The sequence below is a fragment of the Ammospiza caudacuta genome, chromosome Z (genome assembly GCF_027887145.1).
Source record: "Ammospiza caudacuta isolate bAmmCau1 chromosome Z, bAmmCau1.pri, whole genome shotgun sequence".
NCBI classification, from domain to species: Eukaryota; Metazoa; Chordata; class Aves; order Passeriformes; family Passerellidae; genus Ammospiza; species Ammospiza caudacuta.
This window is the reverse complement of record NC_080632.1, coordinates 87,906,961-87,934,451: the sequence shown is the minus strand read 5'-3', so window position 1 is coordinate 87,934,451 and position 27,491 is coordinate 87,906,961. Positions and strand designations below refer to the sequence as shown.

At 43.5% G+C, this 27,491-nt stretch overlaps 2 protein-coding genes across 3 annotated transcripts in view; both read right to left on the bottom strand.

Moving 5' to 3' along the window:
* Positions 1–1,491: 1,491 nt before the first annotated feature.
* On the bottom strand, positions 1,492–6,701 carry SEC11C (SEC11 homolog C, signal peptidase complex subunit). 2 transcript variants are annotated; one of them, XM_058823658.1, is made up of 6 exons: positions 6,470–6,691; positions 5,684–5,793; positions 5,103–5,252; positions 3,845–3,964; positions 3,251–3,308; positions 1,492–2,846 (listed from the first exon to the last, which is right to left on the bottom strand). In XM_058823658.1, exons 1-6 carry the CDS (start codon positions 6,650–6,652, stop codon positions 2,793–2,795), a joined length of 675 nt encoding a protein of 224 aa, XP_058679641.1. In that variant the 5' UTR covers positions 6,653–6,691; the 3' UTR covers positions 1,492–2,792. The 2 variants fall into 2 exon arrangements, with proteins under 2 accessions (XP_058679641.1, XP_058679643.1); XM_058823660.1 differs by lacking the exon at positions 5,103–5,252 and having other exon boundaries at positions 6,470–6,701.
* Positions 6,702–12,676: 5,975 nt separating this feature from the next.
* The window catches only part of ZNF532 (zinc finger protein 532), a 31,571-nt gene continuing 16,756 nt past the window's right edge, over positions 12,677–27,491 (bottom strand). Inside the window, exons 6-11 of the mRNA XM_058823852.1 lie at positions 25,902–26,078; positions 21,702–21,864; positions 18,952–19,230; positions 15,458–15,570; positions 14,954–15,101; positions 12,677–14,696 (exon numbers count right to left, since the gene is read on the bottom strand). Of these exons, the coding sequence (XP_058679835.1) occupies positions 14,202–14,696; positions 14,954–15,101; positions 15,458–15,570; positions 18,952–19,230; positions 21,702–21,864; positions 25,902–26,078 (1,375 nt within the window). The 3' untranslated portion in view covers positions 12,677–14,201. The remainder of the gene's footprint in view (positions 14,697–14,953; positions 15,102–15,457; positions 15,571–18,951; positions 19,231–21,701; positions 21,865–25,901; positions 26,079–27,491) is intronic.

Genomic DNA, 27,491 nt, shown 5'->3' with positions numbered 1-27,491 from the left:
ATTTTCAGAAAACAAAACCAAAGCCAACCAAACATGAATTCTTACTCAGTCCCAAATCTCTTGTACTGAAAACACCATGCAAACAAATAAACTTTTCTCATACGCTGTATATGTACTATTATTATTGCCTTTATTATTTATTTACTTGTTCATTAGGATTTATTCTAATTCTTAATTGATTACCCTTCTAAGGAAAATAGTAACTTGATTATATAGAGAAATATTATTCTGGACCCCCCACAACAGAAAAGGAACCAGGTACAACCAAAGGATGTTATGAACTGTGAGTGACTCAACTCACTCAAAACAGTATTTCTCTTTAAGAAGCCTGATAACATCAATTTGTGTTTAAATATCAAGGAACGGCTCTCTGTTTTAAAATACCCTTAACCTTTCCATATATCCCATGGCAAAGCAAGATGTTGCTGTGCTTCTTCATGGCAGGAAAACATTCATGGTTTTTAAATGCTATTACCACGATAACACTTTAATCCGCTTCCTTTACATTTCAGACAAGCATCATGGTTGTATCAGCAAGGCGTGTTTGCTGGCTATAAAAAGGGACAATATCAGCATGGTGTGCCTTTCTTTCATCATTGTCTTTGTAGGGGTGCTGGCGTTACACGCAGCCAGGATGTGTGCACAGAACAAACACTGGTGGAAGCCTGCCTCCAACGCAATAACAGGCGTGATCACCGAGGGATACTCTGTAAATGTTGAAGATGCTGAATAGACTAATCTCCAGCATTTCCAACCTGCACTCAGGGCAGGTGCTCTGCAAATAACCTCACCATCGTCTCGGTGCAGCAACAGCTCCCCGAAGAACTGAAGACATTTCTCAGAAAAGAGCTCCGCAACTTTACAGAGGCTGAATAATATGAAATAATAACATTAATTTAATAAGGCCCAGTGTAAGGTAGTTGACACTGTTTGTGCTGCACTTTGGAAAGCCCAGGACAGTTGAAGCTAAAGCCCAGTGATTGCTCACTGCACACTGAACTTGTGCCAGGCTGCTGTGGCAGCCACAATTTTGGGTTTACGGTTTTTGCAGTGGAGGGGTTCCATAATTGGAGAATTCAAATGCGAAGCATTGATGGACATGCCTGTGGATCAGAGCAGCCTACAGGGACCATGCAGCCCGACAGCCTGAGCCCTTCCAGGCAGCCCCGAAGCTCAAGGCGCTGTCCAAGTGCTCCTGGAACGCTGAGCCTGGGGCACCCACCCTCTCCCACTGTTCCAGGTCTGAGCACCCTCTCAGAATGGAAATCCTTCCTGACCCTCACTCTGATCCCCCTGGCATGGCTCTGAGCCACTCCTGTGACTAAATCCCACTGTCACATTGGCCAGCTGCAAAATGTCCAACTGCACTCTCCAAGTCAGAGCTGACTGTGCTCGCATTGGGGTAGGTGGACAGCATAAATCTGGATTTCAGCAACACCAAGAGAAAGAAAAAAATCTTATTCCACATACACTGTCTCCAAAAAACACATTATTTTTTCTTAACTGGGATGATACACTTCCAGGAAGACTGCATTAACGATCCCGACATTATTCTGCCATGCCATTTATTATACTCAATTTTATTTCTATATAATTTGACACAAAATAAGTAATTTTTATAATACAGTTGGACATGAAAACCACTTAGTAGGACACAAAAGAAGTAATATTACTTGGAGAAATTCAGCAGTTGTCTGCTGAGCCTGAGCTGTTACAACAGAAAAGGTGTCATTATTGTATAGAGTATTTTTGCAGAGGTAAGGGATTACAGAAGAAACAGAACTCCAGAGGAAAAAAGCATCATGCTGTTCCTTATCAAAGGTACAAAAACAAAGCCAGCAAGGAAAACAAGTTTGCTTTGTTGAAGGTGCAACACCGACATTTGAAGATAGGAGAAAAATACCAAATTTCATAAAATACAGTTATCAGGTAAATTTTTAAATGAAAAATCAATTTTACGTTTAACACTATTCGAGTGTTATATGATAGGAGAGAATAATACATTCTCCAAACTGGCACAAGAGTTCTGGTTTCCCCATCTTGGCAATACCCCTGAAGTGTACTACTGTGCTATTCATTCAGTAATTTACAAGTGTTATTAGAGCCCCAGAAAACCTTTTTGTTGGGTTAGTTGAAGAGCTAGAACACAAAAGGCAGATGGTCAACAGCCTGAGCGCTAGCAACACACACAGTCCCTAAAAACCAGGCCTCTAAAAACCAGGCCAACCTGGGCTTTTGTCCTCACCCCGTGAAGGAGCAGGTTTCAAATCCAAGGAGAAAGCTCTGAGTCCCCACTGCTCAGCACCAAGGCAGAGTGGAATACCCCTCCTGGCTGTTTTTGGCAGCCACAACCAGCCAACTCAGGCGTAAGTCTGACCAAACTCCTGGAACTTCCTACCTGTTCAGAGATTCTGTGTCCTTACAAGCACTGATGCAAACAGCATGTCATGTGGAGAAAAGAGGGCACTGACAGATTAAAAATAACCCCCAGGGCAAACAGGAGGGCAAAAGTGGGTTCAGATGCAGCACCAGTCAGTCAAACCCACTGTGGCAAGGCAGGAGAGCCCCTGCTGCTCCAGCCCCCTAAACCAGTGCCAGGCTAGCTGAGAGCAGTCTGCAGAGGGTGGTAAATACATCATTTTTAATTAGCCAGCAGCCAACAGCTTCACTCATTAGGTGTCATTTATTTAGACAAGACAAAAGCTCGCACAGTTTTGTAACCGTATACAGAAATGAAACCATCTGAAATATATTAGTTTTCTCCCCCTGTGAATTTCCCTTTGTTCCCGTGTTTAGGATTCCCTCTTGAGCAGTACATATGCTCCCATCACTGCCAGGAGAGCATACTGCAAAGAAACACAGAACACAGACTCATTACAATTCCTCTCCGCTGAGCTCTGAAAGCACAAACTGTTCAAAAGGTGCCCTCTCAGACATCACACTTTGCACAATTACAGAGCTCTGGTCCTACCAAATTGCAGGAAGATTTTAAAGTGATCAAATTCATCATAACCAGGCATCAAAACTGCATACACTTAACTAACAACATTCTGACAAATGACATGTTTCCAACTCCTTACAAACAACAAATTCTACTGCCCAACAGTAAGCAAGGAAACCCAGCTCATCCTACGTTAGGTACCAAACCACAGACACAAATTTTATTAACATGTATGCTTAGAGGCAAGGTTCTTGTTGTGTCTACTTGTTATTTTAGCAATTCAAGCATTCAAAATGTCAGTATACATACCTTAAATTTTGGATAGTCATTCATTATTATAGTTACCATTCCTACGTAGGGCAAAAACCTGTAATTGATAAAACAGGTGAATGTAAAATTAACCCTCACACATTACATGAAAGTATTTTAATGTTACTCATTCTGGAATATGTCAGTGCAATCCCATAATTTATGCCTAATGTGGATCTGAATAGGAAGTAAAAAAATTCATTACTTTTCCTTAATCAAAGTTATCTGAGAAAATCTGAAGAGACTTCAGCTCAACTGAAGGAGAAGGAGACAAAGTCAAAAGCCCAAGCCTTCCATAAAATTCCTGTGGAATGCCAAAACAATTTCTTAGTAATTCCCAGCAATCACAAGGAGAAGCTGGTTAATACTGTATTCTCAGGTGAGCTATTTGTTAAATGCCCCCCTTTTCCCCCCACACTCCACCTCCACATCAGTCTGAGGACTACAGGAAGCAACTTTTCCAGGTTTTCTTTTAAATTACAATTCTATCTAAGAAACTTCAAAAATACATCAGATCTGGTTTGTATCAACAGCAGAACGGATGTAAGAGCTAATTTTTCTCTTTAATTACAAAGTACATTTTGCTTTACTTACCCTCTTGCTCTTCCGACAACATCTTTCTTCTCTAACCAGTTCTGACCTTCTTTGTACAAGCCTCTATCATCAACTTCATTATTATCCCCTTTAGTCAGAAATTTGATGTTCCCATTTCCTCTAGAAGGCAATGAGGTGATAAACTAAATAGCACTTAATCTAAAAATCTCAATTAACATCTACAAAGCAAATGAGGATGAAAAGCACTACAAGATTAGATAACAATGTTTGCTCTCAGCCCTGCTTATTGAACAACCACCATTAAATCATTAACATTACAGACTTTACTGACTTTATCTATCAACAGATATTAGCAAGAAACATTTTTTACAACACTCCTAGATTGTCAACTGATGTAAGCAATTACACAATGGGCACGGAAGGGACATTGTCCATCCAGGCACTAAACTTCCCCAGCAAAACCCTGTGCGTTTATCAGCATCTTCAACAGAACACTAATTCAAATAAAGCTCTTAAGTTTACAGTGTTCAAATGAATTTTGTTCATTAAGTACTAATTTCAAGAAATGAGGACTTCTCATAAAGACAATTTAGGTAATAAAAAAAATTAAATAGGCGGTTCTTGGAAATTTTAAAAAGCATGGAAGAACAGATTTTACTCAAGGAATGAACACCTTCAGTTCATGGAGCAAACAGGTCAGGGCTTGCCACCTGCAGCCTGGCTTTTCCCCGTGCAGGGCAGGGAGCAGAGAAGTGCTTTGGAAGGAGCCGTTGAGCAGGGCAGGGATCCGCAATCCCGGCCACACCAAGCCCTCTCCCTGCTGCTGCTCAGCCAGAATTGCCATGGGCAGTGCGGCCAAGGGACACAGGAAAAACAAGGGTCTCCTCTTTTATCCTGAATCAAACTTGGAAAACTTCAGTCAGCAAAGCTCACACACCGTCAGGCTGCACCCCGACTGTGAATCTCCACCTTCCATGAAAAATCTGCTCTTCCAACCAAAATCCCAACTGCACCAGTAGCAGCACAGCAGCACATTCTGCTCCCATGCACAGTCCTGCTGCCAGGACTCCCCCTGGGCACAGCTCCACCTGCTCCAGCCCTGAGGGAAAGGTCTCAGACCCTCACAAGGAGTGACACAGAACTGGGGACACAAGTGGATCACATCCTACAGCTGAGCTTTGCCTCGCTGCTGATCCTCATGAGCCTCTCTCACACACTAAACCACAAACAAACCCACACCGAAAGCCATGGGCAAGGAAAGCAGCTTTACAAACAAAAAAACACCAAGTTGCATTACTTTTCATGTACTTTGATAACTCTGTGAACTATTGGAATGTCTCTGCCTTCAACTTTAAAAACAACTATTTCACCAGCTCTGATTGGGTCATCATGGAAATTTGTTAGGAACAGCAGGTCTCCCCTGTGAAAAGCTGGCTCCATGCTGCCACTACAAACAACAAGAAAGAGAGAGTTTGTTGGCATAAATGAAAGAAGCACCATGAAATCAAAGAACGTTTAATTCTTACAGATAAACCCACAATTTTAACAGAGATCTGCAGCCTCACCTATTCAGTAACACTGCTCAGACCTTTAAGAGAAACCAAATCCCAGAAAGCAATCTGCAGGGGTTTGCCCACTGACTGAAGGAACTTGCGTTTTAAAAGGTCTCACACATTTACTGCTCCTGCAAACCTCAGTGGGAGCTGAGCCATGGCTACTGACACTGTGACCTTTGCCAGAGCCCAAACACAGCCAGAAGAAAGTGAGTGTTTGAATGGGTGACATTTCAAATTCCAACTGCATCCAAGGGGAAGGGGGAGGAGACAATAGGCACAACAACACCTGGACTTGAAGCAGAAAGTCTTTCCATTGACTCACCTGAGCACCACAACAATGGGGCTCTCACTGCCAGTCACCACGATCAGCCCTTTCCAGATCATGAGGGCAGAGGACACAATCATAGCAAAATTTAAGACTTGGTAATACAGCTGTGTGAAACAAGAAAATTGGGTTTTAAAGGTCCTGTATTGTATTTAGAAGCACAACAACATAGAACTTTAACTCGAGTGCACCACAAATTCTAGGCTTTTATGGTAGAGTCCCATTCCAACACAAGCCTGGTAGCACAGGTTGCCATGTCAGAATCCACCAAGCTGCAGCATAAGGCAGGAATCCTCTGCGTGCCTTAGTCTCGGCTTAATCCCCCCCTGAGTGTCAGTGACAGCCGCAGACACTCTGAGGAAGGCTCACAATGCCGGCAAACGCTGGAAGCCCGCTGGGTCCCACGGCCCTGCCTCCCCCCGTCCCTCCCTCCCCAGCTCGGAGCTGCCCCAGAGGGACACTGCGAGCGACACCGGGCACAGGCAGAGGCTGCCCTTCTGAGAGCGACTTTTGTTTAAAAAGAGCGGCTGGAGGAGACGAGGGACGACAAAAGATCATTTCCTGCAACTGTCATACTGAAACTTCTTCTCTAGAAAATCACAGATTTGACTTTCTGCCCCCAAATGCTGCTGCCCGCCAGCCCTTCCAGCACCGGAGGCGCTTTAACCACACTCCTTCATTTTCCGTTCCTTTCCTGGGCAGCACAGGGGGACAGCGGTGGGAAGGACCCTGTCAGCTGCCGTTTGCGAAGGGCCGCTCCCGGTGCGGCCGAGGGCCCGGTACCTGCCGCTTGTTCATGCGCCGCAGGTCCCCGAACAGATCCATGGCGGCCCCGCCGCGGCTCCCGCGCTCCGGGCCCGCACCGCCCGCGCCCCGCGCAGCGCCGGCGATGGCAGCGGCACCCGCGCTGCTCTCTGGGATCTGTAGTCCCCTTTCTCTCCCGCCTTGCTGACGCACAGGGGGCATCCGCCGCCAGGTGAACCATAACTCCCAGACACACCGCGGCGAAAGGTCCTGAGAACGAGGCCCCTTGCTTGTCACACCTGGAGGTGCCTGAGAGGCTGGCCGTACCGAGGGACCGTCGGTGAAGGCTTAGACCCCTCGGCTCGGCAGAAAGAGCCGCACCCGCCCGAGAAGCATCGGGACGGCTGCGCCGCTCTCCCGGGCGCGGAGAGTCTTGGTCAGGCGACTGCCGCGGGCATCCCGGGGCTGCCGCTTCGTGTGCGCAGCTGATTGGCGGGAAAGGGAGGCGGGGGGGCGCTGGGGGGCGCGCGCGCTCCGTGGGGGGCGGGCGGCGCCGTCCGCCAGAGGGCGCTGTCTGCCAGGGGGCGCTGTGCAGAGCGCGGGAACGCCGTGAGGGGTCCTGAGGGGCCGTGAGGGGTCCTGAGGGGCCGTGAGGGGCCGTGAGGGGTCTTGAGGGGCCGTGAGGGATCCTGAGAGCCCGTGAGAGCCCGTGAGGGGTCCTGAGAGCCCGTGAGGAGCTGTGAGGGGTCCTGAGAGCCCGTGAGGGGCCCTGAGGCGTCCTGAGGGGCCGCGAGGCGTCCTGAGAGCCCGTGAGGGGCCGTGAGGGGTCCTGAGGGGCCGTGAGGGGCCGTGAGGGCCGTGGCGGCGGAGGGGTGCGAAGGGAGCGAGCGGCACGGCAGCGTCCTCCTCGGCAGCTGTGAGCGGAGTCCTCTCATGGCAGCAGCTAGCGGTGACCTCAGCGTTTGCTCAGGCCCCGCGACACGGCCCGGATCAAAGGGCACAGAGGCCCGGAAAAGCCGCAGCCGCGTGCGGCAGCCCCTCGGTGCCCTCGGCAGGCCTGGCGGCCCGCAGCGATGGGCCGGGGCCGCTCGGTGTGCTGGGCAGTGGGTCAGACTCCCAGCAGCACAGGCAGACTTCACGCCCATTTCCAGTTCGTCACTGAATGGTTGCATGAGCCTGAAGCAGTAAGCAGCCACACAGATAAAAATCACAGCCCAGAGTCTGATTTCCTGGGAATTAAATGGACCAAACCGAGTCAGGCATTCACCAAGTTTAAAATTAGCCCCTGAAGACTGAGAATGGGTGAACAGAGAACACATGGAAATGCTACTAAGATAAATGGAAACAAACCGTCTGACCAGAGCAGTGCTTTTGTAATTTACTAGAAATATATCAAGACTGTAACGTTGGTAAACAGTTGAATGAAATAGACTAGGACTGACTAAGAGAGGCGGAACTGACACTAGACCGCAGGGGAAGGTGTGATGCTCTCAGGAACGAACAGAAATGGCAAGTTGGAAAGAAAGCTCCAGGGACACCAGGTAGGCATGATCTAGATAAGATCCTTCCCCTCATCTAATTATCTTCCAGTGACACCAGTATTCTTTTACTTACTGTACAAGAGTTCCTCTGAGTTTACGTTGTTTCAGGTTAGTTCTTAGCTATCCTTTACATACTCAGAGAAAAGCATCTGCCACTGTCCCCTTTGAGCAGATAAAATATTCAGAAGTAATTACTAAGAGAGAAGGAAAATACACAAGAGCAGACTCAAAGACGGTGAAAAGATACTGAATTGTCTTTGTGCAATTAAGGCTTTAACTAAAAAGGTGTGTAACAAGTTATATCTTCTGTACAAGTGAGATCTGCCCACTAAAATATTGTATTGACTCTTGCCCAGCAAAAGGTTTTCTGCAATTCCCTGAGTAGGTTTTTCATACCATACTATTTGGACAGATTTTTTAATAGAATTTTTTGCCTTTGTGTACAAATCTGCTTGCCTTTATTTTTGTAAAAAACCCCAAGAAAACAGAGATTAAAAGTGGTGATTGGGACAAAATTGATACAGGCTGTACAATCAGCATAGGGGAGACTAACAAACCTCAGTGTCTAAAAACCTCATTGAACATACCATTAATTTACACTAGGGTTCAGACCACTAACTCATAGCAATCCAAAACCATTTGACAAAAACTTCTTTGTTAAATTTGCTTTGCTGTTGGAAGGAAATCTCTGTCATTTCTTGTGGTTATAGCTGTACATTCCGCTTTAGCTATTAATTCATTATATTAATGCTGGATACCATATCTGCATCAATATGAAAAAAAAACTCACAAGGAACCAGCCTTTGTTCCAAAACGCTGTGTGTCATGCCCAAATTCCTCCTTAAGTACAATAGATTTAATCCTTACTTTGTATTTAATTATATAGTTGCACTTTACAGTAAATATCTGAGACTTGTTCTGTTACCTGGTCACACAAGGAATGGCTGAATATAAATGGATGAATTTTCATCCTAGACTAGAGTTGCAATACTGCCACTCACAGAACAAAGACAAATGGCTGACATAGAAGAATAATCTCTAAGTGTTATTTTTGGGTAGTGCTTTATTCATCAAACAGGCAGAAAAATGTTCTTGCCTATTGGGAAGCAGGGATATAATTTTTGGAGGCAAAAGACAAGGGAGATGGCAGCAGCTGAGAGAACATAAGTGACAAGGTGCAGTGTTGGAACAATTCCTGGCAGTCATTCCTGACGGAGAGGATTAAAAGTGGAAATCGAGGTGGTAAAATCTAGTTCTGTACCAAGCAGAGGGAAGAAGCAGAGTTAGTGTGTGGAGAATTTAGAAAAGTGAGAAGGCAGCTTTGTGTTGGGACCTGGGAGGATCGAAGCTGCTCAAGTTTTCGCTCACATAGAGGGGACTTTCTTTTGTCTGAGGCACGAATCCACACTTAATTCTGACACTGCAGTTCCTTTGCCTGTTGGTTTGGTTGTGCTTGGTGTTTGATAGCTCAGAAAACACTTGGACTCCCCCACTGTTTGTGGTGAGGCAAGAGAAACATACTAGGAAGTTGCTTTTCTTCCTTTTCCAGAGATGCTGGGAATCCCCCACACCTCTCTTGGTGGCTTTGTTGTTTTACCGTCTGTATGATTTTGATTGTTAAAGGTTACATGTATTTTGAAATCTTTCCCTGCGCTGGATGTTTGACTTCAATATTTGTACAGTAGATCTTCTGGAGCTCTGCAGCTAGAAAATCATGCTCATTTTTTAGTACACAGAAGATGTAGCTCTTGACATTCTGGCAGATTTGCCAGACCTTTGCACACAGCCAGGCATTGGTACTACCTGTATATATAATATTGAATGACAGCTCTTTGTTTTCCAGGGGACTGGTTATGGGCACAGAGCTCTCCCCTCTTCTGGGTACTTTTAATATTTGTGTTTCATTGCAGTTTTGTAACAGTTAGGCTGTTTGCTTCCTGCATGCCCATGGATGCATACCCCCGCTTTGGGAGCCACTGCCTGGGAGCATGTGTGGCTTTTGTCTTGTGTCACTCCTCTCCTGAGCCTTGTCACGTGCCTTGGGAGCTGGCAAGGACCACTCACAGGCACAGTTTGCAGCCCCAGCGTCACTTGCTAAGGGTATGAGTCAACATTTGGAGTCTGCTCTGTGACCCGGTGTCTGCAGAGCTAATTGGATTTCAGCTGAGTGGATTTGTTTCAGGGAATAGTTTATTTGTGAAAATAATTTCTTTTGCTCGGGAAGAAGGGTAAGGGGAGGGAAGGATCCAGCTATTTGAACACTCAATTGAATTTAGCGACTAATGTTCTTTTTTTCTTCCCCTTCTCCCATGGAACAGGGAGAAAAAAAGTCAGAACCAGTCACTAAATCAGGAAATATTGTTGTGGTTGACCTGCAATATTGGTCTGGCCCGCAGAGGCATGGCACTGCTAGCCAAGTGCTGGCCTGACCCGGGGAGAGCAGTGCTGGTAATGCACTGCATCCATATCCCCACCAGCACATGAGAGCCATTGAATACAAACCAGCACAATTTGAGACCAGAAAAGAAATGAGCTGCATAAAGTCTTTCGCCAAATCGTATAAGGGGACATAGCTGAGAAGGGCACCGTGCTCAGCTTATTTGGCTAATAGTCACATTACTGTTTCAAATACATTTCTTCCTTCAAAATGGAACCCTGGGGCTCAGAGAAGAGAGCTGCAGTGCCTCCAGTTAATTTTCCAGGTGAATCTGGGTCATTCCCAGTGCAGTGCCTCAATGCGATGCCCATTTGGTCCTCGGTGAGGAAGGCTCTTTTTTGCCAGCTAGGAAAGAAATAACACCAAAACCAGGTGTTGTACGGCCACTGTTGAGGAGCAAATCAAATTTCTTTTCCCAAAGTGAGGAAGTGCCCAGGGATGAGCCAGGAAGTAGCTCCTTCTTCCATGCTCCTGTGTCCACATCCACTCCTGGCTGCAGAATCTGCTCTGCACACAGAGCCCGGGGATGTAGGTCAGGCATGCTTGTGCCTTCCATGGGTGACCAGTTCTGTACTCATTTCTCCTGTCAGTCCATTCCCCACTGCTCCTAGTCACCCTTCACAGAGCCCAGCAGATAACCTTTGAGTAATAAGCTGAAATTCAAATACAAATAATTGACTACCGAACTGCCCTAATATTTGAGAAGGGTTTTAAACTAAAATAGGTTCTTCTGTGTGCCGTTATTGGCCCGGCAGCTATGTGTGTACGCTAAGTGTACTGAGAAAGGTAATATTAACAGAATGAAAAGGTCGCAGCTGTATAAAAATCCCTTTAAAATAAATAGGCTTGCCAAACTGAATTCCCCACAGGTAGACAGAGGTTAAGAACTGAGAACATTTGGGCCTTTGGCAGGTCAAGTTGTGCATCTGTAAATGCCCTTCAGAAATACAAACACGAGACAAGTGCAGAGAATCAGGGGGATTGTGGGTGGCCAGGTTTAGCTCTGGCTGTACCCCCAGGCAAGCAGGCCAGGGCTCCAAGCTCCCGAGGGAGGGATCTGGGGGCACCGTGCAGGGAGGCCACAGCACCCCTGTGTCATGCCCAGGCACCGCAGGGACAAGGGAGGCAGATGCTCGTGGTAGTCACTGCCCACATGCCCTGAGGTGAGCTGTTAGCCAGTAGTAGCAGGTGAAAAACAGTTTTATTGTGGCTGTGGTGGCAGCTGGAGCCGAGCGTTGGTGCAGTCCTGGTTGGGCAGTTTGCAGCTGGATATTTGGGCAGAGGTCTCGTTGCACTCCCCGCCTCCTTGGAGAGCAGAAGGGATGGAAAGGGAAGGCACACAACAGGGGGAGATATATAGCCTTAGTTTCTGTTGCAATTTGAGGTTGTACTGTTCAGCACCTTTGTTTCCAACCACAAGAGTGGCTGCAAAATGGTGGAGTCTAGATGATCCCTTTCCTAACTCTCAGAGAGGTTTTATGAGGTTTAATCCATTACTCAATCCTCACAGGAAAGGGGTAAAAAAGAGGAGTATTTATGTCATCGCTGACTGTGAGTGTCACGTTGTTAATTAAAAGCAAACAACTCAAATGTCAGATCTTGGACTAAAATAAGTTTAAACATTTTTTCTATAGTTTACAATAGGAAATAATTCCTTTAGGCATGCCTACTGATATTTGTGCCTTTTCACCATATCTCACATTGCTTTTAAACCTTCTGTTCACCTCCTGCTCTTCAGGACATTGTGCTCCTGTTAAGGAGGTATGTCAGCTCTGACACAGAAATGTGGCTGGAGCTTATGGGGCAGTTCAAGACCCTCTGTCCCTTAAACCTTTCAAGAGATTACTGGTGGGAGAGTTAAATTGTTGTGCCAGTTAGACCTGAGGAGAGCCCACTGCCAAGCAGCTGGGCTGCAGTCCCCGGCTATGCAGGAGCTCCTCTGGGGACACGAGTGCCAGTGTGACACCCTGGCACCGTGATGCCATTTGCACCGTCAGGTTACTTGCAGGTGTCAGACAGTGAAAAGGGAAAATAAAGAAAAGTAATAGTAATGGCTGTGAAAATTGAACTTTTATTATCTGTTCACTGTATACAAAACACCATTCTGCATAGTGATAACTCATTTGTTGTACAGTTGACAGTGCACATCAACAAACAAGTGTTCAGAGGTATCCACTACATGGGAAGGGCAGTGGTGGCTGTGGTGCTGTGCCCACTGCAGGATGAAGTACCTCACAAGCACTCGATATGCCAGTATAGAAACGGGCTAACAAGCATCTACCCAGGAGCCAAACCAGGAATGAGGATGGAGAGGGCAGAACTCATGTGTCTGAGAAACAATTTTCAGAATGATTCAGTTTTACAGAGGTGGCTGAGAGGACCCATATTTTTTTAAACACTTCAAATTTTAAAACTATTAGAATTTAATGATAAATAACAGAATCTCACAAATCTTTTGGGGCAAAATGCTCCACATTTATTTACATATGAAATGTGTTTAATACAGTCATAATGGACATAGTGTATAGTAACATCTGACAGCAGCAAGACTTTTAAGGAACCCAACAATTACTACTGTTTATCATGCAGCTATCTATATATACACAATTTGTTTTAAAAAAAAGTACAAAAATTTTTGTAGGGTTACATACAAGGTATAAAATGCAAAAACAAACTAAAAATATACTCTCACAGAGAACTCTATCTGAAAGGGACAGTATGGTACCTTTTTGTACTTGTGCAAGCAAAACTAGTGGTGCTGGACAGGAGTCTGCAATGTCTGGCCTGTGCCAAAGCTGCAGGCCCCAGGCCCACTCCTGGCTGGGGCTGGCTCCTTCCCAGTTGTGGCTGTGTGTGACACTGAGCACCAGAACGTTTGGCATGATCACATGGAGCTGGCAAAGCCCAACCCCTGCAGCAAGGGTCAACTATTTCCTTTCAATAACCAGCAAGGAAAATGCATAATGCTGTGTACTCACTTCTATATGTTTAATAAATTACATGACAAAAAACATCACCATTATAAACCTATTCCTCTAATTACATCTTATTTCTTAAATCCAGAGCAACCCAGCCCATTTGTAACAATTTGAGCTTTGATCACAAGCACCTGGTGACCTAAAAATGTCATTGCATGATATTCAGAGTTGTGCATTTATATTCTTCAAAAGTACTTCACCACTCCAGAAGGTCTGCACTTGTTCTGGTGTTGCCACCTAAAAACCAGCACTTTATTTCACACATGCAGTGGTACTTTTGTCTTTTTTTATAATGTATTTTGTAAGAAAAAGTTTAAAAGCTTCCTTAGACATGTGGAGGTCCAAGTTCTTGGACCCTCCCCTTGCTTCCTCTCTCCTCTCTCCTCCTAGCACCTCCTCTTGATGCTAAACTTCCATTAGCTAAATTTTCTTTCAGAAGCATTCAAAAACCAAACAGTTTAAGAGAACCTAAGGAACTGCCCTGGCATTTAGAACTCTGTTTTAAAGAAACTTACTACAAAAGAACAGAAAATAACGAGAAAAAAAATTTTTTTTTCCACTAGTTACTGATACAAACACATAACCAAAGAGTATAAAAATTATTAGTTTAAATATATACAAACATTTTTCAACTCAAATACTGCTTCAATGGTTCTGAGGGTATAGACAATGAGGTGAAGGGGACACTTTTATGCAGAATATATTGCAACAGCCTGAACAGTACTGTTAATACTATTATACCTTGAGCTTTCTGTAGCAAAAATGTCATTAGTATTCCAATGTGGAGCGAGATTTCTGCATCCCAAACAATCTGATCACTTGTCAGCTGAACTCATTCTTTTGGACTTGATGAAGGCCATGCCATGTGTTCTCATGTGAGTGTTTAAGGCCGCTTCAGTTTCAAAAGTCTTTGCGCACACTTTGCATCTTCTGTCCGATGCCGTGCTGTTGGAAGAGTCGTCCTCGTGGCTGGGTTTGTTTTCCTGCTGATTATCCTCCCCAGACCCATTCTGCTTTGATACCGGCTGAGGCTCCTTCAGCTTATGTACAATGAAGAGGTGTCTGGAAAGGGACACGTGAGATGTGTAGCAGAGTCCACATTCCCTGCATTGGTACGAAGAGCCATCAGATTTATGCTGAGGAATATGTTCATGAAACTGGAGAAGGTTTTCTGTTGTAAAGCCACAAACTGCACACTTGTGAACTTTAAAAACATTTATCTTCAGCTTCTTTAATGGCTGAGTGATTGCACCTCGTGGAGGTCTGAACTCCATTACAGGTTCTTCCAATTTACGCTTTGGACTAGGAACCTAACAAAGAGACAGAAATGGTGTGTCATGTAAGCATAAATATGCAGTTCTTTTCATAACTATTTGTGACTTGCAAATGTCAGAACCTTTCCTTTGGCAAATTCTAAAACAACTCTGATAAACTATCCTTTTGGGGCTCTGCTTCACAGAAGATGAGTCATTTATGGCATCAAAGTACCTGTATTTATTTAAAGATCCTGGATGTATACCCCGAAAAAATCATTCTCAGTGATTGAATGAGTCTTCGAAGTGATTACCTTTGTGTCTTCTTTTACTTCCCTTTCTTCCATGTTGGTAGATTCAGTCATTTCTTTCACATCAGGGTCTTTAATGCCGTGCATCAACTGAATGTGTTTTTCCAGCATCAACCTCTTGGTAAAAGTACGTCTGGAATCTGGGCAGTGCCTGCAGATACACACACACACACACACACACACACACACACACACACATTCAAGTGTCATGCTTAACAAGTGCCTTTTGTAGACTGGAAGAATGGGTTTGTATTTGAGATACCCCTGAAAACCAGGTTTCCCAAAGTGGAACTGTGAACTCTCAGCTCAGCCAAATTTCAGATTGTAGACTTTACACACTGCACTCTCAGGAGCCTGACACGTTTCTGCAGGCAGGAGAGGTAATTGGTTTGGCCTGTCCTAGGCATCTGAAAGAATGGGACACTGGCTTTTCCACAGTTAAGGAAAGATGTTCAACTAACAATGGTTTTTGTATTCCATTTCTAAATAAATTAAACCAGAACTTACGAGCACGTGTAAACCTTCCTAATGCCTTTGTGCTTGATACGATTGTGCCGACATAAGCTGTGGGATGAACTGAAAGATTTATCACATTGCCGACAAGGATGTTTCTTCATTTGCTTTAAAAAAAATAAGAGAAAGACTTTCATTAAAAAAGCTCAGTAAAAGTGATGCCTGTGCTGAACCTTCTGATAAATAGGAAAGAAACATCACTTACCCATTTTTGGTACTGTACTTCATGTACAGCCCCTCTTCAACAACACTGTACAAGTCAGAGCTGGACCTCTTTCAAAGCAGTGTGGCCCTATGAGCTCCCCACAGACAGACAGACAGACAGACAGACAGACAGACAGACACCTGTCTCCAGCTGTGACCTGGTGTCAGGGACAGTGGATGAAGAGAATTTCTTCCACCAAAGAAACAGGGAAGATCAGAGGACTATTTCTGGATCAATAAAGGCAGCAGATGAGGGGGTGCTTTCCCTTCCCATCACCAAACCATGTCCTCAGCTGCTGACTAGGAGCTCCTCAGTCACATACAGGGAGCGGTGAAGAGCACAGAAGAAGGACCAAACTTGAACCTCACAGACACTGACACACTAAGAGAGTTCAGGAAAGTCATGACAAAAGGAGCAGTATGATCTGATGCCAACTTGATGGCCATCTGTTTGGGGAATTCTGCGGGGCTGATGTTTCAGCTGGTCGAGTGGTAGGAAAAAGTAAAGGAAGAAATTGAGAAGGGCTGGAGCAGTCACACACTAGCTGTGTGGCAGTGAGCAGAAGCATCAAGCCCGTGGTCAGAAAAGCAGGAGGAGGATGATGCCCAGCAGGACCTGGGGCAGCTAGCTGTGACCCCACACTTGTTCTAAATTCCTTGGGGAGACTCAAGATAGAGACCCAAACAGAATTTTGGATGCATCAGATTCTGCAATGGCAGCCAAACCAAAAAGAACTGAAAAATTATTTCTGTAATTAAGTGCAGCATGATCTGCATCTTACAGCATCTTGTCTTAACAGAAGAGGATGATCAATGACTAAGTTGGAGTTGGTAATTCCTACTTAGAAAACATCTGCCCTTTGACAGAAACACACCTGCACACAAGTGCAAGGAGCTCAGTAGATGGGTGCCTGGTGTTAGGCAGACACACATGATCCAGTTTCAGACAGGAGTTATACAGGCCTGCTGCAACCCTCCCGTGTCTGGGCTGTAACGTTTGGGATTTTTTGGCAGCCCTTTTAAGATCAGGTAGAGAGTCACACCAAGGTGGCTACAAAATTTCCTACCCTCCAGCTGGCTCCCTTCCTCCAGGATCCTCAGGAGAGGATCAGAAAAGGTGAATCTGTCTGTCTGTCTGTCTGTCTGCGTAGACAATTCCCAGTAGGAGCTGGAACCTTAAGGATCTGTCCAAAGGGGATATACACAGCAACACCTCTCCTATGAATACCTCTGCATAACCCAGCCTGGGATCAGCTACAGGTTGCAGCTCTTTCACTCTGCTCCTACAAAAGCAGAAACTACTTTGAAAGTAGTATTTTCATGTACCTTGCATGACAATGGATTCTGTGAATAGCACATGAATTGCTTAATTACAGTTTTAAACAATCATTCTGAAAGGATCATTTTAGAGCATTTAACCCACACCTATGATTCTTAAGAAAATAAGACTGTAAATTAGTTCCTCTATTTATTAGGTCCCTATGACATACTTGGTTATCTTATGCTCATTTCTATTCTGTCTATGGTAGAAGTTTAGTTTTTCAACATAGTCTTTTTGACAGCTAACAATTACTAGAAATTTTGACAGGTTGGGAAGGAATGTAGCACCTGGTCTGTATCCCCCATTTCTGAAAGACATGGAATTGTATTTCTGTTCATTTTAGTATCTGTGTGCCTCCTGTGTTATTCAAAGAACTCCTTGAGTGGGGATAAAAACCAGCACCTGAATGGAAGCAATGAAAGAGGCCTTCAGGCCAGGATTTGCGTGCAACAATTATCTAATATTTCATAATAAGGGCTATTCTTGAGGTAACACTGCACATAAACATCACAGAGAGAAAGACACAGATTTAAAGCTAATATTTAAAAAGCATTATTGGTATGTTACTAACCTTCTTTACCATGCCTTTGGCTACTCTGCTGTGGATGGAATCAGACTGAATATCGCTCTCTAGTTCACTCTGAAGTGACAGTTTCATTGGGAGGTTGTGCTGCTTTGTTTTTAAGAATTGCATAAATGTACAATGCATTCAGTCCTAAATGCATTTCTGATTGCCAGTAAAAGCTCTGCTGAGTTAATATTTGGGCAGCAGGAAGCTGAAGGAATGGGGTGGGAGTTACTGGAGGCAATGATGCTGGGGTGCTATTTGCTTGAAGTTGTCCTGAGAAAATTGAAGATGACACTCAGTAGTCCAGCATTTTCAGCTTTTCCATAAAACGTTTATAAACAGAATAAATAATTTGCAGAACAGCTTTAGAGATAATAACTGTAATAGAAACCTCTGGAAATGTGCAATCATTTATTACAGCACATTAGAATCCTGAAAACGATGGATTTTCATTCAGCGTGGTTCTCGTCCACTTAGACAAAATCAGCCTATTATCCCTCCCAGTCCTGCTCTTTTGCTGCAGTGCAGCACAGTACATCAGTCTGGCTTCCTGGTTCCCAGCTGAGGAAAGAGCCAGAGCATTGCAAAGGGGAAGGCTGGCTTGGCTGGAGCCTGCCACAGCTAAGCAGGGTCACTGCTGCCTTCCTGCCTGCCAGTCTTTTTAATGTCATTTAACTGGAAATGCTACTGAGTGCAGGAACAACATCAAACAGTCTCTCTGCTGACATGAGGATGCAACATTCCCACATTTCACTTTCAATCCATTTTAAGTAAGGTGGCTCAAATTCAGGTGCTTTAAATACAAAATTCAACTTGTTAACTCAGCTGAACTCTTAAGTGTCAGATTAGAGCAACAGCTCAACTATGGAATGTGTCTGCCTTTAAAAGAAACACCAGTTGGCACTCAGTGGATGAGTAAAACATGACTGAGTCTCCACTCCCTGAGGCTAACAGGCACTGAGCTTCAGAACAGAACAGAATCAAATTGTTTAAGCTGGAAAAGACCTTTAAAACCGGGTCCAACTGTTACCCCAGCACTGCCACATTGACCACACCACTGTAAAGAGAGGGAACTGAGAAGGCACAAAGAAGAAACAAGAACCTGGAACAGATTAGATGGTTTGGATGAAATACAGCAATATCTGTCACTCTTTCCATCTTGAAAAAATTTTGGTACTGAATGAACAAGTCTACAATTGATTTTCTCAGTAGAATGATGTAGGAACTGAAAAAAAACTAAGCAGCCAAAGCAAAAAAGATGAAATAGATATAAGAACAGTAAATAATAATACTGGGACTTAAAGGAATTATTTTCAGAAACACAAATGGAATGTGAAACAAATACTTCGCCTTTCAGGTTTAATTCACCTTTTTGTACTGAATATATTCCTTTACCTTTCCATGTTCTTTCCTCATGTGGGAGATGTAAACGTCTCTCTGAGTGAAGAGCCTGTCACACTCCCAACATGTCCAGCCAGGGCTAGTGACTTTTTTAGGTTCTGCTTTCTTTATGGGAGAAGGAGATTTCTTCTCCAGCTTTTCTGTGCCGTTGATAGATTTTGTGTCCTCCTTGTTGTGACTGGCTGAGTTTTGAGTTGTGGGTTTAGTACTGAGAGGAAGATTTATCCCCAGGTTTGGTGGCCCCTCAACACTTTTCAAAGTTCCATGCATAGACTATAATAAAAGAGAGAGAAAAAAGGTACAAAACTGACATAGACATACACAGTTGTACTCAAACAAAAGCCTTCAGTTACTTCTTTGGCATACTATTATCATCAGATCACCTTTGTAAAGAAACAGGATTAAGTAAAGGCAAGACCTAGCATGACCTAACAATAACTGACACCGTATATAGGTATTTTCACAAAAAAAATAAGAGACTTACTTTGGAGGTAAAGTTTAAGTTGTGGGTTAGCAGGGAGGGAAAAAGGGCTCATAACTGTTAATAAAAAGCAAAGTGCACAGGATCAACAACTAAGAGCAAAGTGCAGGTGTGTAGTAAAGGAGGAGGCTGGCTTTAGTATCCCACTGCACAGGGGAGCAGGAAACAAGGTTCCTGTACTCTCAGGTAACTGAAGCTGACCTGGAGATTTCATTCCAGCCTAACCTGTCAGCATGTAAAATGTTAGTGCTCAACTTTCCAAATGTCTTGTAAATACAATATTTGAAATTTCATTTCTTATTTGAAACTACACCAAGAGCATTAAAGCATAGTATGGAGTCCCACTGCTGGCCAAACTGGGAGTATTACACCTCCAGGCCAGGCCAGGCCAGGCCAGGCCAGGCAAGTCCTTCACCATCTGCTCTCACAGGCTGCTGGAAATTTTCTTGTAGCGAGTCATTACAGGAAAATAAGACATACATTTTGCCATCAAGAAATATTGGCATCTGCAGGAATTATTCTGGGTTATTTTCTGTAGCTTTAAATAATCTCCTCCTGAGCTTCCTTCTGTCCCTTTCTGTCCTACTTTTACCAGGTCTGTCTCTGCCTTGATGGTTTATGTCTAGCCATACCAAACCATTACTTTCTGTGCAGCTGAGCTCTGCCTCTGTCTGGCACTCGTACTTTCCCTGAGTCCTTTTGTGCTTTTATCCTCTCCCTGAATCCTTTTCTGCTTTTATCTATAACCTGTTACTGTTTTTTCAGTCCCCCTTAAATGAATTCCAATTTACAATGCTTTGCTCCAGTCCCTACTGCTATACACACATCCTAAATGCAAAACCAGCAATACTGCTACTGCACATGTATTGATTAATCCTCTAATTTTAGTCTCAAAAATGTCTGAATCACTTATCGTGAATCATGCTAAAACCCCACTGGCTGGAAGTTCAAATACTGTCATGGAACACTAAAGCCAAAGAAATAAAGTAGTGCCCAAGCAAGTGAGCACATCTTTGAAATGTGAGGTGCTAAACACCCCAATTTCTGTAAAGAGAGCTTCTGGCCCTAACTGCAGTCAGATCGAGCTCCTGAAAGTGTTGTCTTCAGGTCTTACAGAAGTACTTGGGTATGGATATAACAATACTTTTCCAGTAATATCTGACTCAGGAAAAACTAAATACAGAAACAAGACTACACTGCAATACACAGAATTTGCCTATTTAGTGAAAAAACCCCAACCATCTGAGTAGATCAAAGGAAACAGAAATCAGAGTTTTGCATTGCTGCATGAGAGGAGCATCTAGGATATCTTGCAGTAAACATGCAAGAACTAGTGCTACTAGTTCAGAAACAATGGAAATACCCAGTCCTTGAACATCCTGGCCCAGCCTTCCCCTCATCTCCTCCTCAAGATGAAGACTGGCATTAAGACCACCTGTTTTTTTCAAGACTTGTGATCTTATTTTCAACACTACTTCAGAGAATTCTGTAGTTACAAGTGCCATAGCTGGGACTAAAATGCAAAATTATGGTTTTAGCAGCCAAAAAAGATGTCTGGTCTTCCACTCTGCAGTAGAGAAATGGCATTCAGAAATTGTGTCGCTGCCAGAGAAGCGCAGTGAGCTCCAGTCCCACTGTGTGTTCAGGCACCAGGGGTTAGGAAGGCAGAAAAACCTCGGCTTTGGTCTGTATGACATGAGCTAAGAGTCTGTGTCAAACACACCACTAACAAATGATAGCCAGGGGGCTGCTGATCCTTCAAACCAGCACGTTCAAGGATCACAGTGAATTGTCAGCTCTTAAGGGTGTTTATGAGGAAATCCACTGGAGTTTTTTTCAAAGCACACATGTTCAAGTTCATATAACACAGGTAACCTCTACATCTAGCAACATACTGCTTCCTGGTGAATTCTGAACATCAAAGGCTTGATTTTGTGATGCACTCAGCATTCTCTGCTCCTAACAATTAGAATAATACTTAAAATACTGTAAATAAAACCCAGCATTTGTTAGGATTGGACTTGCTGAGCTGTTCCCAGTACACCAAGATCAACATTCTTACAGAAAAATCAACTGAGTCATTACAGATATGCTGAAGACCGGATAAAATATAAAAGTTTAACATTTGAGAACAACATTCACAGATTATCCCCTCAGAATTGGTAACATCTCTGTCAGCAGTCTTGTTACTCCATGCCTTTTCACAGCATGTATTGCATACCAAATGGTATAACGAAGGAAACAAGAGAAGATGCCTACACACCTTGATATGATCCATCATAAGCTGTTTCTGTGCATATAGAAGAGAACAGTCCGGACACTTGAAAACAGACACCTTCTGGTTTTCAATGTGCTGATCAAAGTGGCGATAGAGCAAAGGTTGTAGAGTAAACACAGTGTCACACATAGAGCATTTATATATTATTCTAAAAACAGAAGCACAATAAACAATGTCAGTCACGTTGATGATCTATTTGCAAGAATCATGATGTTAACTTTTTTTCTCATCACAGATAAGATCTGACATGTTTAAGCAATTGTTTCACACTGCCTGAAAAAAGTTAAACTAATTCAAAACATCCTTCAATTTCAAAATATAAGAGCAGTAGAAGAAACAGAAAAATAGAAAAAAAATTTAAAAGCGCAAACAAGAAGCCAGAAAACAATAGCATGTGCCAGTTACAGATACAACAACAGCATCTGCTCAGGATATCTGACTGTTCAACACCTTCAGTTTCTGAACTCACATTGTAGCTAAAGGATAATTATCCCTGCTCCGGTTACAAACCTGTATATTGTATATGCAGTATATTGTAAGGGAGTGATTCATTCAGTTGTAGTTAGGAACATACTTCAAGATAAATACATTTTGGGCAATGTTCATGGCTGTGATGCTCCTGAATGCCAAACCTAGACTCTGTAAATGCCCTGAAGCTCCAACAGTGCAGGACAGGATTTCCCTGATCTGCCATTACAATGTGATGAATCTGCCACAAAAATGTAGAGACACCACCAAACACTTCCTTTCTTGGAGCACATGTGACTTTTGAACATAGGTTCCCCAGACTCCTGTTCTTACAGCAGTTTTCTAACCACAGATCATGAGATAAGAGAGAAATCTAAGCCATGTAATCTGTAGTGCTGCAGAGAAAGTTTAGCTAAAATAAAAGAACCAACCACAGGTGCTCATACAGCAACAGGCACTTCCCATCTTTAAGAGTAACTTCCACTTAAAAAAACAGCCATCAAACCTTCCTACCTGCTAAAGTGCTAAATCTTCTCATTAGCCACATAATATCCTTTCTATATGCCTCTAAGTAATTACCATTGATAGTGCAGTATTCCAGAGCTCTAGGGAGCTGCACTCTGTTTTGAGATGACAAGAACACGGGCATTGCTTCCATGTCCAAACTGTCCTGGAACTCCAAATGAAAAACAATATACTACTTCATATTAACTGGGAAAGACTTTGTGCTATCAAGGTCCCCGTTTCTCACACATGCTAAGATAAATGTATTATTTGCACAGCATCCTCTGATGATCAATGTACTATTGTCCTGCTTTCTGTGGTGAACCCTTCTCTGCAGATCTGGAGATTTGTAGAAATGCTTTATGAATTTATCACATATCAAAACTGTAACTCTCTAAAACCACCACGAGCTGAATCTCTGTATTTTCTATGGCAGCTAAAGTACTTTACCCTGCCTTCACAGAAGCAGAACTATCTGGTAAGGATCCAAATTTCAGACAAGTCTCTGGGCAAAGACTGTACTCACTTAAATTCACTAAGTACAGTATGAGTTATGACTATACACACCTCACAGTATGAGTTATGACTATACACACTTGGAGTATTTCCTTCAAACACAGCAAAAACATAATTTTCAATCCTTAACATACATGCAACCATGTACACTGGTTTTGGTTTTTTTTTAAATTTAATTGAAGTAGTCAGTGTTTAACATGCAGCTGCCTAAAATGCTGTTCAAAGCTTAAAGGCAGTTGTGCTTCCACAGGATGTCATTTACAGGGATGCTGGAATAAGTCAGGCAGTTCATCCCATCCCATCCCATCCCATCCCATCCCACCCCATCCCATCCCATCCCATCCCATCCCATCCCATCCCATCCCATCCCATCCCATCCCATCCCATCCCATCCCATCCCATCCCAGGCTGGTTACTCAGCACTGCTCCTGCCTCACAGGACACACCAAAGCAGGCACATGGCCTTTTCACTTCCCAAAAATCTGCTTAGCAAATTCATGTAGTATCTGGGAATAAATACAAGTGTTATCTCAGGAAAATACTTTCAGTCATATAAAAGACATTTAGAATTTGGAAAGCTTCTGCACCAGAGGATAGTATTCCTCCTTCCCAATTTTTTTTTTTAAAAACGAACTTGTTGGATAATACACTTTTTACCAATAGTACTGTAAATATCCAAAATTTGGCTTGATAAACAAGAATTTCTCCAGTAATCACAAAGAGATCAGCCATGAAAAATATCTTAGTGCCATTCCTAGACACTGCGTACTGAAAAAAGACCACCTTGGTGGTTTTCTGGGAAACCAGAGTTACAGGAGAGAGCTTCCCAGAGTTGAAAGACAAGACAGCCATCCATTTCCCTATATTAAAATAATCTAATTTCATCCCACTGAGAATCCCTGCATATAAAAGTCATTTTTCATACACCAAATAGTTTAGTGCATCTGTTGTGCAGCAACTGTTTGTAATGTAATGGTAAATCACACAGTGCCAGGGGCAGGCAGCCAGCTTGCCCGGGAGCCCCATCGCTCTAACAGAGCAGCGTGCCCTAGAGCAGAGAGCCTCAGGAGCCCCGGGGCACTGCTGAGCCTGGCACTGTCCCTGCCCGGTGCCACAGCCCTGGGGCAGCGATGGGGCAGCAGTGGGGCTGCCAGGGGGTGCTCCACGGTGCCGCGCAGGTAACCCAGTGCGAACGCACTGCCTCAAATGCAGCCTGCCAGCTCTGATCAGAACTGGGCAAGGCAACAACTCTGAGCACTGCAAGGGCTGCAAAAATCCTACCAGTCACTCTGCATGCATTTAAGGCAGCACTGGGATTAAAACTGGCAAATTTAAAGGAAACACCACTTCTTAAGAGGACTGCTCCACTATGGGTTCTGTGACTTATTACAGTAGTACATAATAAAATTTCATTTTTTTATAATCAAAGTAAATTTGTAGAGGAATGCAATTATAAGTGCATCTATATGGAAAAAATACTTAATTCATTAACCTGATCAGAAACAATTGGCAGATCCAAGCACAGTTCACTTTTCATATGTGTAGCATCTTACACAAACAGTGATCTTAATCTTTTACATTTCTCTAATGAGAACTATGGGGACCTTAAAAAAGTTTTAAATGCTGTTTTAAATCTAACAGCCCCTGACTGATGACACCATCCTGAATTAAAACAATGTATCATTTCCCACGAGGCAGAAATTACTTCCATTTGGTATCAGACACGGCAAGTTTGTTGCCATTTTGCTTTGATGGAAGTGTAAACAAAGAAAAAAATCTGCTGTTCATATGATAGAAGAAACACTGAGAAACTGAACAGAGAAAAACCTGTTACTATGTTAGAAGGAACAGTGAGAAAGTGAACTCTTAGGAAGGCTGGTTATTACATCCTAAGACACCTTCTATGTTCTTGATTGTGCCAGTTGTTAGCATGCTGGTGCCGTGCACGCCCAGAGAGAACGCGAAGCTCAGCCGTGTTTGCTCTCCACAGGGCGCTCTGGCAGCGAGGGAGAGGCACAGGGAGGAGAAGGGGGGCTCAGAGGTCACACCTGAGGGCTGCAGGAGTCTGCACACACAGAGCACCTGCAGCACAGCTGTCCAACAGCTTTCAAAAGAGACCCTGAAGCCGAGTCCTACTTGTACTCTGTGCCACCACCTTCAGCAAACTACCACCTTTATGGGCAACTTTCCTAGCCACAGAACAAAACCACTTCTGCTTCAAGCGAGAAAGAGATTACCTATTGGGAAAAAAGCTTATATAAATAGACAAAATGCTTTTTCTCAACTTCTCAACCACATTATGAAAATCACCACATGAGCACCAATTAGTATTAGCATCTCTTTTAGGAATCACATTATTTTAATTCACAGTAAAAATGCAGATGAGCTAAGCAGATTAAAACATCAGAACGAGCAACGGTCTGACCACCTGTCCAAATAATTTGTGTAATTACATTTTGCAATCACTCTCTTGTAGCATGCAGTACTTGAAGAGCTGCTAGTGCATTCAATGAGAGAAATGTCACCTTTGCCCAATGAACTCCCAGCTGAAAAGTCACGAAAGCACTACACAAATCCCACATTCCCAGCAGGCTGACAAACCGGTGGCTGTCAGAGGTGTCCTGCAAGCACAGGACACAATGCAATTCACAGTGCATTCAAATCAGGTAAGTGCAGTAGAAGATGAAGTTTGCTTACTTTGGTTCACCTATCTTGATACCCGGGTGTTGTGTGTAGGCATGGGAGTGCGTGCTGGGAGCAGATTTAAATGCCATGGGACAGATAGGACACTTGTAAAAGACTTCACAGTGACAACCTTGAATGTGAGACTTGAGTGCCGCCACATCAGAGTACACGACATTGCAGTGCACGCAGCTGCGGAGAGAGCGGAGGAGAGTCAGTGCAGCCTGCCCCAGCAGGGCTGGACATCATCAACATGGCTTTTCAAGCAAAGGTCAGAGAAAAACACACATGGAGAACAACTGGATAAAACTACATTACTCCGTCAACTGCAACAACCCTGTAAGAATCAATATAACCAGCGATTTTTGGATCACAAAGTAAGGGGAGAGAAATCTCACACACTGTCATTTGAAAATCTAAGAGATATGAGGTCAGAACATGTTTTTATGTTATTACAATAAAACAGATAGAAGGGTGGACAGACAAGTACTCTATTGATTGCAGAAAAATGCTTAAATCCTCTGCAAATTTGGAAAGAGATTTTCTAGAATTCATTTTTATCACATGCAGGGCATTGTTTAAAGTACACCACAGCAATTTAGAAACTACCACCAAATGGAAAACCAGTAAGGAAAATATTTTCACAACTTCCCTTGTTTAGATTTAAAGAAGACAAACTGGTAATGATTTTCTGTACATGTAATCAAATCAGCACTTGGATTGAAACTCAGGAAAACGAAACCAAATCCCTACTATCAGATCAATATATCAGATTGGAATTCAGAAAATATTTTTCAAAAACATACTTCTGCTGTGACGAAAATTTGTGACCTTTCTGCATCTATTCTAAAATGAAACGATTAAAAAATCGATGTCCTATCTCCAGTAGCAAACGCTCCCAAATCAGTCCAAGAACATAGTGCAATCAGCAATTACCTGTCAAATGAGACAGTTTCTTATTGATCAGTATTTTGCAGTAAGACTTGTACAAACTCTTCAAACGTAGAAGGCCTCCACCCTTCCAGAATTTTAATTTTAGCATCTATCATGGCAGTATGATTGTTTTCATATAAATGTCAATTTAATTTTTCAATAGTTCTACTGCCCTGATGATAACAATAAAGCAGGAAATGCAGTTTTACATTGAACTCAAAGATCCCATTTTACTTTTAAAATTTATCACCCTTGAATTTTATGAAATGCCATCCATTCTTTTTCTGGGCATTTAATTTACACTCTTAATAATATTCATTGAGTTTATATAGTCTCTGCTCACCAATGCATTCTCTAAAGCAGATTATTCTGGTCTTTTTTGGCTCTGTTAAGAGCTGTCCCAGAGAGGTGAGCACTTTTCCCAGCCGTGCACAGCATGATGCACTCAGTGACACACGTGCTCCTGAGGTGTCCCTCAGAGAGCAGGGTGGCATTGCCACCCCCCCGTGCCACGGCCTGACTTTGCTCTCGAGTGATGCCACATAACAACTGAACTCAGCATCCACCGTTGTATATCACACAGCTCCTAAGGCCCAAGCCTTCCTCTGGGGACTGCTCTAACAACTGCTTGCTTTCACCTTGGCAGCATGCAGTGAAACTTCAAGCTGAAGT